Source organism: Salvelinus alpinus, chromosome 34 (assembly GCF_045679555.1).
Source record: "Salvelinus alpinus chromosome 34, SLU_Salpinus.1, whole genome shotgun sequence".
In the NCBI taxonomy this organism is placed as follows: domain Eukaryota; kingdom Metazoa; phylum Chordata; class Actinopteri; order Salmoniformes; family Salmonidae; genus Salvelinus; species Salvelinus alpinus.
The window spans coordinates 877,781-890,188 of record NC_092119.1 but is presented as its reverse complement, the minus strand read 5'-3'; the positions used below and the strand labels follow the sequence as shown (position 1 = coordinate 890,188).

The 12,408-nt window shown below is 46.0% G+C and overlaps 1 protein-coding gene across 1 annotated transcript in view; it reads left to right on the top strand.

Annotated features, from left to right (window-relative positions):
* The window catches only part of capn3a (calpain 3a, (p94)), a 77,402-nt gene that overhangs the window by 25,257 nt on the left and 39,737 nt on the right, over positions 1-12,408 (top strand). The window contains exons 8-14 of the mRNA XM_071382503.1: positions 141-218; positions 4,662-4,822; positions 5,630-5,799; positions 6,087-6,098; positions 6,777-6,985; positions 11,021-11,057; positions 12,266-12,343. Of these exons, the coding sequence (XP_071238604.1) occupies positions 141-218; positions 4,662-4,822; positions 5,630-5,799; positions 6,087-6,098; positions 6,777-6,985; positions 11,021-11,057; positions 12,266-12,343 (745 nt within the window). The remainder of the gene's footprint in view (positions 1-140; positions 219-4,661; positions 4,823-5,629; positions 5,800-6,086; positions 6,099-6,776; positions 6,986-11,020; positions 11,058-12,265; positions 12,344-12,408) is intronic.

Here is a 12,408-nt window from a genome sequence, read left to right as displayed (position 1 = left end):
ATGATGTTGTTGATGTTGTTGATGTTGTTGATGTTGTTGATGTTGATGTTGTTGATGTTGTTGTTGTTGTTGATGTTGTTGTTGATGTTGTTGATGATGTTGTTGATGTTGTTGTTGATGTTGTTGCCTCCCGTCCACAGCTCTAAGGAGTGGGTGTCTCTGTCTAAGGGAGAGAAGGACAAGCTCCAGCATCAAAGTGCTGAGGACGGTGAGTTCTGGTGAGTACTGTTTCTCCCTTCAACAATGTCCTTCTAGTTTGCTCTTGAAAAATGTACGCTTGTTGTTGTCTCGACCCACGTTTCATGTCCTGTCGTCTGTCTCGACTGGAAAAGGAAAACCCACACTCACTGAAATTGTCTTTCAGTTTTAAAGTTCTTCTGCTGCTAAAGAACGGCTAAATGTACCGACTGTTTCAGTCTTCCTTTTCCAGTGTAACAAAAGATGTTTGATTACAAACGATTGAGTAGAGCATGCCAATTCTTGACTCTCTCTCTCCTCCCTCTCCTCTGTCCCCCATCCAGCTGTTTCCCTCTCCTCTGTTTCCCTCTCCACTGCCTCCCTCTCCCACTCCTCTGTCTCTCTCTCTGTCGCCCACTCCTCTGTCTCCCTCTCCTCTGTCTCCCTGTCCCTCTGTCTCTCTCTCCTCTGTCTCCCTCTCCCACTCCTCTGTCCCCTGTCCCCATCCAGCTGTTTCTCTCTCCTCTGTTTCCCTCTCCACTGTCTCCCTCTCCTCTGTCTCCCGCTCCTCTGTCTCCCTCTCCCGCTCCTCTGTCTCCCTCTCCTCTGTCTCCCTCTCCCACTCCTCTGTCCCCATCCAGCTGTTTCCCTCTCCTCTGTTTCCCTCTCCACTGTCTCCCTCTCCTCTGTCTCCCGCTCCTCTGTCTCCCGCTCCTCTGTCTCCCTCTCCCGCTCCTCTGTCTCCCTCTCCCGCTCCTCTGTCTCCCTCTCCCGCTCCTCTGTCTCCCTCTCCTCTGTCAATCATAGTCTTCTGAACTTATGTGTTTTGGCTTTACACCTCCTTCTATATTGTAGATAAAGCGTTACCTTTAATGGTATTTGATATTTCGTATTTTATTAGGATCCCCATTAGCTGTTGCAAAAGCAGCAGCTACTCTTCCTGCGGTCCACACAGAACATGAAACATAATACAGAATGACATAATACAGAACATCAATAGACAAGAACACCTCAAGGACAGAACTCTCAAACATAATCCAGGTAGAATCAGGAATTCCCCAGGGCAGCTGTTTAGGCCCCTTACTTTTTTCAATCTTACTAACGACATGCCACTTTGAGTAAAGCCAGTGTGTCTATGTATGCAGATGACTCAACACTATACACATCAGCTACTACAGCGACTGAAATGACTGCAACGCTTAACAAAGAGCTGCAGTTAGTTTCAGAGTGGGTGGCAAGGAATAATTTAGCCCTGAATACTTCAAAAACTAAAAGCATTGTACTTGTTACAAATCATTCACTGAACCCGAAACCTCAACTTAATATTGTAATAAATAATGTGGAAATTGAGCAAGTTGAGATGACTAAACTGCTTGGGGGTAACCCGGGATTGTAAACTGTTATGGTCAAAACATATTGATACAACAGTAGCTAAAATAAAGCGCTGCTCTGCCTTCTTAACAGCACTATCAACAAGGCAGGTCCTACAAGCCCTAGTTTCTACCTTCTTAACAGCACTATCAACAAGGCAGGTCCTACAGGCCCTAGTTTATACCTTCTTAACAGCACTATCAACAAGGCAGGTCCTACAGGCCCTAGTTTCTACCTTCTTAACAACACTATCAAGAAGGCAGGTCCTACAGGCCCTAGTTTCTACCTTCTTAACAACACTATCAACAAGGCAGATCCTACAGGCCCTAGTTTTGTCACACCTTGACTACTGTTCAGTCGCTTTGGCAGGTGCCACAAAGACTGACCTCAGAAAATTACAATTGGCTCAGGACAGGGCAGCACGGCCCTTAATTGTACACAGAGAGCATAATAATATCTCAAATCTCTCCTGGCTCTACTACTTTCTATTTGGGAGAAGTTTTGACATGTTGAATTCACCGAGTTGTCTGTCTAAACTACTGGCACACAGCTCAGACACCCATGCCTACCCCACAAGACATGCCACCAGAGGTCTCTTCACAGTCCGCAAGTCCAGAACAGACTATGGGAGGTGCACAGTACTACATAGAGCCATGACTACATGGAACTCTATTCCAAGCAGTTGAATCAGATTTTTTAAAACAGACTAAAATAGACCTTATGGAACAGCGGGGACTGTGAAGAGACACACACACACGGGTACAGACACATACTGTACATACCCACACACGATAACATACACACTATACACATGATAAGACACGCACTCTACACATGGATGTTGTGTTGTAGATATGTGATAGTAGAGTAGTGGTCTGAGGGAACACAATGTGTTGTGAAAAGTGTTATGAAATGTAATGTCATGTCATATTTGTAATTGTATATACAGTGCAAGTATTCAGACCCTTTGAATTGTTTTCCTCGTCAATCTGGTTGGTTGATAGAACAAAACCCCATAACGACGAAAACAGGTTTTTAGAATGTTTAGCAAATGTATTAAAAATTTAAAAAAACATAAATACCTTATTTACATAAGTCTTCAGACCCTTTGCTATGAGACTAGAAATTGAGACTAGAGGTGCATCCTGTTTCCATTGATCATCCTTGAGATGTTTCTACAGCTTGATTGGAGTCCACCTGTGGTAAATTCAATTGATTGAACATGATTTGGAAAGGCACACACCTGTCTATATAAGGTCCCACAGTTGACAGTGCATTTCAGAGAAAAAACCAAGCCATGAGGTTGAAGGAATTGTCCGTAGAGATCCGAGACAGGATTGTGTCGAGGCACAGATCTGGGGAAGGGTACCAAAAAATGTCTGCAGCATTGAAGGTCCAAGAACACAGTGGCCTCCATCCTTCTTAAATGGAAGAAGTTTGGAACCACCAAGACTCTTCCTGGAGCTGGCCACCTGGTCAAACAGAGTAATTGGGGGAGAAGGGCCTTGGTCAGGGAGGTGACCACAAACCTGATGGTCACTCTGACAGAGCTCCAGAGTTCCTCTGTGGAGATGGGAGAAACTTCCAGAAGGACAACCATCTCTGCAGCACTCCACCAATCAGGCCTTTATGGTAGAGTGGCCAGACAGAAGCCACTCCTCAGTAAAAGGCACATGACAGCCCGCCTGGAGTTTGCCAAAAGGCACCTAAAGACTTTTTAGACCATGAGAAACAAGATTCTCTGGTCTGATGAAACCAAGATTGAACTCTTTGGCCTGAATGCAAAGCGTCACGTCTGGACGAAACCTGGCACCATCCCTACGGTGAAGCATGGTGGTGACAGCATCATGCTGTGGGGATGTTTTTCAGCAGCAGGGAAAAATACAGAGAGATCCTTAATGAAAACCTGCTCCAGAGCGCTCAGGATCTCAGACTGGGGCGAAGGTTCACCTTCCAACAGGACAACGACCCTAAGCACACAGCCAAGACAACACAGGAATGGCTTCAGGACAAGTCTCTGAATGTCCTTGAGTGGACCAGCCAGGGCCTGGACTTGAACCCGATCGAACATCTCTGGAGAGATCTGAAAATAGCTGTGCAGCGACGCTCCCCATCCAACCTGGCAGACCTTGAGAGGAGCTGCAGAGAAGAATGGGAGAAACTCCCCAAATACAGGTGTGCCAAGCTTGTAGCGTCATACCCAAGAAGACTTGATGCTCTAATCACTGCCAAAGGTGCTTCAACAAAGTACTGAGTAAAGGGTCTGAATCTTTATGTAAATGTAATATGTATATGTAATATATATATATATATATATATATATATTATACATTTGCAAAAATGTCTAATAAAAAGTTTTTGCTTTGTCATTATGGGGTATTGTGTGCAGATTGATGAGAAAAAAAATAACACTTCAATCCATTTTAGAATAAGGCTGTAACCAGGTTGTGAAACTGTAAGTCACGGGGTCTGAATCCTCTCCAAATGCACTGTAACTGCATTAATGTTGCTGGACCCCCTTGGCAGCAGCTAATGGGCATCCTTAATAAATACAAATACACATCTCCTTGCTCTCCCTCTCCATCTCCTCTCCTCTGTCTCATCTTCCTCTCCCCCTTCCTCTCCTCTCTCTCTTCCTCTCCTCTCTTTCCCACTCCTCTGTCTCCCCTACCTCTCCCCCTTCCTCTCCCTAACCCACTCCTCTGTCTCATCTTCCTCTCTCTCTTCCTCTCCTCTCTCTCTTCCTCTCCTCTCTTTCCCTCTCCTCTGTCTCCCCTACCTCTCCCCCTTCCTCTCCCTAACCCACTCCTCTGTCTCATCTTCCTCTCTCTCTTCCTCTCCTCTCTCTCTTCCTCTCCTCTCTTTCCCTCTCCTCTGTCTCCCTCTCCCCTGTCTCCCTCTTTCTCTCCTCTGTCTCCCCTACCTCTCCCCCTTCCTCTCCCTAACCCTCTCCTCTGTCTCCATCTCCTCTCTCTCTTCCTCTCCTCTCTTTCCCTCTCCTCTGTCTCCCTCTTCTCTGTCTCTCCTCTCTCTCCCTCTTTCTCTCCTCTCCCTCCCTCTTTCTCTCTTCTCTCTCCCTCCTCTGTCTCCCTCTCCTTCCTCTGTCTCCCCAGGATGTCCTTTGAGGACTTCAAGAAGAACTACACTAAGATAGAGATCTGCAACCTGACCCCTGATGCCCTGGAGGACGATAAGCTCCACAAGTGGACGGTGTCTGTGAACGAGGGTCGTTGGGTCAGAGGCTGCTCCGCCGGGGGCTGCAGGAACTACCCAAGTAGGAGATGACCCCTAACCTCTAACCTCTAAACCCTGTATTATATGGACGACCCTCATCTGTAATTTGTTATTATTTTAGTTGAATTCAGACTTGGGTAGGAATTACAGTAATAATTGTTTTATTTTAAATCCTTTAGCTGTGGTTGATTGAGCTTGCCTGATGCAATGGAACCAATTGAATGGTCTTACAATTGCACTTCCCTTCCACCTGACGCTCCGGTCAGGCTAAATCAAATGTTATTTTTACCCAGGTCTTGTTGCGTCGTGTATAGGATTGCCCTCATACGGGGCACCATTACGTAGTAGTCAATGTCCATCAAAGGCCCATTGCAGTCAAAAATTATATTTCCACACTTTGAAGTTAGAATAAGACGGTGAAATTGTGAAAATTCTGATAATGATTTTTTTTTTTGTGTAAAAGCTGTTTGAAAAGATTGCATGAAATTTCAGCTGTTTTGGTAGGATGGAGTTTTGGCCTGCCTGGTGACATCACCAGGCTGTAAATTAGGTAATAGACCAATAACAAAGAGAGTTCCAAACCTCTCTGCCAATAACAGCTAGTTTTCAGTTTTCCCCTCCCCACTCAGACCACTCCCAGACCGTCCTAGAAAATGTTTTGCTTGAGAAATGTCTCTTTGCTAAGAAGCAATTTTTTTGTTTATTTTTGACAATTTTTAATTGAAAACAATCATAGTAAGGTACTTAATTGTTATCCAGAAATGATTTTATATTAAGATAAAAACAGTAGCATTGGACTTTTAAGTGATGTGGCGTGTTTGGTTCTGAACCCGCTCCTTACCTGCAGATACATTCTGGACCAACCCTCAGTTCCGTTTGTGTCTCCTGGAGGAGGATGATGACTCGGAGGACAACGAGGTGGCGTGTTCCTTCGTGGTCTCTCTGATGCAGAAGAACAGACGGAAAGAGAGAAAGCTGGGAGCCAATCTCTTCACCATCGGATTTGCCATCTACGAGGTGTCTAACAAACGACTAAACAAAATAAAAAACTACTAAAGAATCTAAGATAACTTTTATTATTCTTTAAAGGGGAAATCTGCAGTTCAAACAACAACAAAGCACATAGTTAGTTTAAAAAGTCAAAAAATTGATATACAAATCACAGATTGCCCCTTTAGCGCATAACCACATACGTTGTGTACATGCTGCCTTCTGTTGTAACACGGTTTAGTTTTGAGCCGAGTTTTCTGATCCTGTTTCTGCTGCAAACACAACTCACAACTCTTCTCTCTGTCTGTCTGCAGGTGCCGAAGGAGGTAAGGACAGGAGACGTTGTCACGTTCCTGACCTATTTTTATGTTATTTTGATTATGTTTAGTTGGTCAGGGCGTGAGTTGGGGTGGGCATTGTATGTTGTGTGTGTTTTGTTTAGTCTATGGGTGTTGTATTGTGTATGGGATAGATAATTGTGAGGTTGTCTAGTTATGTCTATGGCTGCCTAGATTGGGTCTCAATCAGAGACAGCTGTCATTCATTTGTCTCTGATTGGGAGCCATATTTAAGGTAGCCATAGGCAGTAGGCTTTTGTGGGTAGTTGTCTTGTTTAACGTTTGTTGCTTGTCTGTGCACTTGCGTTATTTAGCTTCACGATCATTTGTTGTTTTTTATTTGTTTGTATAGTGTTTTCGTTTCATGTTCATCTTCGTTCATTTATTAAAAGAAGATGGCTTATTTTCCTCATGCTGCGTTTTGGTCCGAATCTCTTCCACACGATCGTGACAGACGTGGAATGTGTTGGTTTACACATGGAGCTTTTATCATTCTAATACACTTTACCGCATTATTTATTTATAAATGTGTTACTATTAAAAGTTTGTATTTTAATATTTTAATAGTATAACAACAATAACTAATTCAACACTTTTGTTTTCGCACTTTTCATTCCCAGTCTTTCTTCTCCTGCCTCCTCCGTCTGTGTCTGTGTTTCTGACCAGATGCACGGCAACAAGCAGCCCATGCAGAAGGACTTCTTCCTGTTCAACTCATCCAAGGCTCGCTGCAAGTCCTACATCAACCTGAGGGAGGTGACCCAGCGCTTCCGTCTGAGCCCCGGGGAGTACGTGATCATCCCGTCGACCTACGAGCCTCACCAGGAGGGAGAGTTCATCCTCAGAGTCTTCTCCGAAAAGAGGAACACCTCAGAGTGAGTGAGCGAGAGCGGGGTGGTGGTGGAGCGCAGAAGGAATATGTCTAGTCCCCCTGGGAAACGCAACGCAAGGCCATAGTGAAGTGTCTAAAAGGTTTATATTAACCGTAGGGCCGGGATTTAAACAAACGCAGATAAACGGCCTGTGCAGTGCGATAGACTTTTTAAAAGGCACATTTTCCCCCAGACGTTTTGCTGCGATCCTGTTGCATCGCTGTAAACACTGCAGATGGCATTGTTTTAAAGATTAAATCGCCTTTTGAAAAGTCAATTGCAGCGCACAGGTCGTTTATCTGCGTTTGTTTGAATCCCGGCTCATGGTTTCCTTGGCCACTGGTTAACTATATATATATATATGTCAATAGATCTGCAAATACATTTATCCATTCTATATACTTCATTGCCATCTTGGTAATAGTATGGGACGGGAAAATAGTATTTATTATCGGCAGCTTCTCTGGTGTTTCCCAGTTATAGTATCTCGCCCTATGTCTAAGATGGGCGAACAGTTATAGTATCTGGCCTTATGTCACAGTATCTGGCCTTATGTCACAGTATCTGGCCTTATGTCACAGTATCTGGCCTTATGTCACAGTATCTGGCCTTATGTCACAGTATCTGGCCTAATGTCACAGTATCTGTCCTAATGTCACAGTATCTGGCTTTATGTCACAGTATCTGGCCTAATGTCACAGTATCTGGCCTTATGTCACAGTATCTGGCCTTATGTCACAGTATCTGTCCTAATGTCACAGTATCTGGCCCCATGTTTAAGATGGGCTAACCAATGTGAGTGGGTGTGTGTTGGGTTATTGTCAGCTTAGAGCGCCCCCTCTGGGGAGAGGCGGGTACTGGGGTTATAGTGGTGGGGTCAGACCGCTAAAAGACAAACTATTTTAACTGCGATTTGATTTGTAGAGCTGGAAGGAATCAGCCACAGTTTGAAGCTGTTATGGAATCTTTTTTAGGACAAGCGACTTCAGATTTGAGCATGCTCGGGTAAATATTTTCTTTCAGTGTTAAAATAAACATCCTGCTCTGACTCCAAGCATCCCAGAACGATTTCCACCCTAGACGACAAGAGCTCCTAGCTCTGATGGAAGAAGGGGGACCTAGAAGAAGAATCTGTGAAGAGATATGACAGACAGAACAACATACCAACTTGATTATTGGCCGGTTTCCTGGACATACAGTGGGGAGAACAAGTATTTGATACACTGCCGATTTTGCAGGTTTTCCTACTTACAAAGCATGTAGAGGTCTGTAATTTTTTATCATAGGTAGAGACGGAATCTAAAACAAAAATCCAGAAAATCACATTGTATGATTTTTAAGTAATTCATTTGCATTTTATTGCATGACATAAGTATTTGATACATCAGAAAAGCAGAACTTAATATTTGGTACAGAAACCTTTGTTTGCAATTACAGAGATCATACGTTTCCTGTAGTTCTTGACCAGGTTTGCACACACTGCAGCAGGGATTTTGGCCCACTCCTCCATACAGACCTTCTCCAGATCCTTCATGTTTCGGGGCTGTCGCTGGGCAATAGGGACTTTCAGCTCCCTCCAAAGATTTTCTATTGGGTTCAGGTCTGGAGACTGGCTAGGCCACTCCAGGACCTTGAGATGCTTCTATGGAGCCACTCCTTAGTTGCCCTGGCTGTGTGTTTCGGGTCGTTGTCATGCTGGAAGACCCAGCCACGACTCATCTTCAATGCTCTTACTGAGGGAAGGAGGTTGTTGGCCAAGATCTTGCGATACATGGCCCCGTCCATCCTCCCCTCAATACGGCGCAGTCGTCCTGTCCCCTTTGCAGAAAAGCATCCCCAAAGAATGATGTTTCCACCTCCATGCTTCACGGTTGAGATGGTGTTCTTGGGGCTGTACTCATCCTTCTTCTTCGTCCAAACACGGCGAGTGGAGTTTAGACCAAAAAGCTCTATTTTTGTCTCATCAGACCACATGACCTTCTCCCATTCCTCCTCTGGATAATCCAGATGGTCATTGGCAAACTTCAGACGGGCCTGGACATGCGCTGGCTTGAGCAGGGGGACCTTGCGTGCGCTGCAGGATTTTAATCCATGACGGCATAGTGTGTTACTAATGGTTTAGAGTAGACCAGGTCTGGACCCAACACTATTACAGAGTAGACCAGGTCTGGACGCAACGCTCCTACAGAATAGACCAGGTCTGGACTCAACATTATTACAGAGTAGACCAGGTCTGGACCCAACGCTCCTACAGAGTAGACCAGGTCTGGAACAACGCTCCTACAGAGTAGACCAGGTCTGGAACAACGCTCCTACAGAGACAAGGTCTGGACCCAACGCTCCTACAGAGGAGACCAGGTCTGGACCCAACACTCCTACAGAGTAGACAGGTCTGGACCCAACGCTCCTACAGAGTAGACCAGGTCTGGACCCAACGCTCCTACAGAGTAGACCAGGTCTGGACCCAACGCTCCTACAGAGTAGACCAGGTCTGGACCCAACACTATTACAGAGTAGACCAGGTCTGGACCCAACACTATTACAGAGTAGACCAGGTCTGGACCCAACACTATTACAGAGTAGACCAGGTCTGGACCCAACGCTCCTACAGAGTAGACCAGGTCTGGACCCAACGCTCCTACAGAGGAGACCAGGTCTGGACCCAACACTATTACAGAGTAGACCAGGTCTGGACCCAACACTATTACAGAGTAGACCAGGTCTGGACCCAATGCTCCTACAGAGTAGACCAAGTCTGGACCCAACGCTCCTACAGAGGAGACCAGGTCTGGACCCAACACTCCTACAGAGTAGACAGGTCTGGACCCAACGCTCCTACAGAGTAGACCAGGTCTGGACCCAACGCTCCTACAGAGTAGACCAGGTCTGGACCCAACGCTCCTACAGAGTAGACCAGGTCTGGAACAACGCTCCTACAGAGTAGACCAGGTCTGGAACAACGCTCCTACAGAGACCAGGTCTGGATCCAACGCTCCTATAGAGTAGACCAGGTCTGGACCCAACACTATTACAGAGTAGACCAGGTCTGGACCCGACACTATTACAGAGTAGACCAGGTCTGGACCCAACGCTCCTACAGAGTAGACCAGGTCTGGACCCAACGCTCCTACAGAGGAGACCAGGTCTGGACCGAACACTATTACAGAGTAGACCAGGTCTGGACCCAACACTATTACAGAGTAGACCAGGTCTGGACCCAACACTATTACAGAGTAGACCAGGTCTGGACCCAATGCTCCTACAGAGTAGACCAGGTCTGGACCCAACGCTCCTACAGAGGAGACCAGGTCTGGACCCAACACTCCTACAGAGTAGACCAGGTCTGGACCCAACACTCCTACAGAGTAGACCAGGTCTGGACCCAACGCTCCTACAGAGTAGACCAGGTCTGGACCCAACACTCCTACAGAGCAGACCAGGTCTGGACCCAACTCTCCTACAGAGTAGACCAGGTCTGGACCCAACTCTCCTACAGAGTAGACATGACCAACAGAAAATTGCCCACAAGAGTCCCTGGTCTTAAATAGTGGCCTTCAGAAGAATACGGTCAATAAGACCTATATTAGAAGTTTATTAAAAGAAAACAAGTTCTCAAGAAGAGGAAAAATAACAAAACACTGATAAATAAAAATAACATATATATTTAACACGTGGTAAATGTGACTAACATTTTGTTCACAGCTCGGTGCAAGGCGGTAAGAGTGTGTTGTACGATATTGTCATTCAACTCAATGCTATTGGGTATGGGACCATAATCCTTTAGAATGTTCTGAGAGAAATGTGCATTATAGTTCCATATTATTCATGTTGCAATAGTAGGGTTAGGAACAATATTCAGAGATATATAGACACGTAGGAATACCTATAGACAAGTTGTAAATGTGATGAAATGTTTCGTTAGGATGTTGTAGAGCGTTTGGCTCTTTGTCAGGAAATGTGTGAGGTAGATGGTCCAATGAGATGTTAAAGTCCTGCTAGTGTCACAATGTTGACTGCGGTTTGTTGGTTTCTACTCAGGGAGATAGAGAACAGGATCGAGGCTGACCATCCAGTGGTGAGTTAGTTCTCGGTTCTTCTTCCTGTTTCTGTCAGCGTCGTGTATTCATCTGTCTCATAGTCCAACTTCCTGTTTCTGTTTCTGTCAACGTCATGTATTCATCTGTCTCACAGTCCAACTTCCTGTTTCTGTCAGCGTCGTGTATTCATCTGTCTCACAGTCCAACTTCCTGTTTCTGTCAGCGTCATGTATTCATCTGTCTCACAGTCCAACTTCCTGTTTCTGTCAACATCATGTATTCATCTGTGTTACAGTCCAACTTCCTGTTTCTGTCAGCGTCGTGTATTCATCTGTCTCACAGTCCAACTTCCTGTTTCTGTCAGCGTCATGTATTCATCTGTCTCACAGTCCAACTTCCTGTTTCTGTCAGCGTCATGTATTCATCTGTCTCATAGTCCAACTTCCTGTTTCTGTCAACATCATGTATTCATCTGTCCTACAGTCCAACTTCCTGTTTCTGTCAGCGTCATGTATTCATCTGTCTCACAGTCCAACTTCCTGTTTCGGTCAGTCTTCTCCCGTCTCTATTGGCTCACCATCTGGCAGTGAGCCCTTGTCTTGGATCAGTGAGAGATAACAATAAGATGGTGTTTCTTATCCTTGGTAGTTTGGATGTTTACGTCAGCCCTGAAACAGGCCTATATTAAATGAAAAGGACAGTATTTATTTTTTGTGTTAACATTTTTACATCAGTATTCAAAAGTGATATTGGCTGATCGTATTTGCCTCTCAGACACTCTTTCTCTCCCCCTCCCCATCTCCCCCCTCCCTCCCTCTCTCCCCCTCCCCCTCCCCATCTCTCTGTATCTCCTTCACCCCCTCCCCATATCTCTTTCTCCCCCTCTCTCCCCCTCCCCATCTCTCTGTCTCCCCCTCTCTCCCCCTCCCCATCTCTCTCTCCCCCCTCCCCATATCTCTTTCTCCCCCTCTCTCCCCCTCCCATTATCTCTTTCTCCCCCCTCCCCATCTCTCTCTCCCCCTCCCCATATCTCTTTCTCCCCCTCTCTCCCCCTCCCCATCTCTCTGTATGTCTTTCTCCCCCTCTCTCCCCCTTCTCTCCCCCTCCCCATATATCTTTCTCCCCCCCTCCCCATCTCTTTCTCCCTCCTCCCCCTCCCCATATCTCTTTCTCCCCCCCTCCCCATATATCTTTCTCTCCCCCTCCCTCCCTCTCTCTCTCCTCTGTGTCGTTTTCTCCTTCTCAGCCGGCCCCAGCCAATGCGGGGGAGGAGAGGGAGGAGGACCAGCAGTTCCGGAGCATCTTTCAGCAGATAGCCGGGGATGTGAGTACGGGGAGGCCGGGGAGGCCGTGGAGTACAGGGAGGCCGGGGAGGCCAGGGAGTACGGG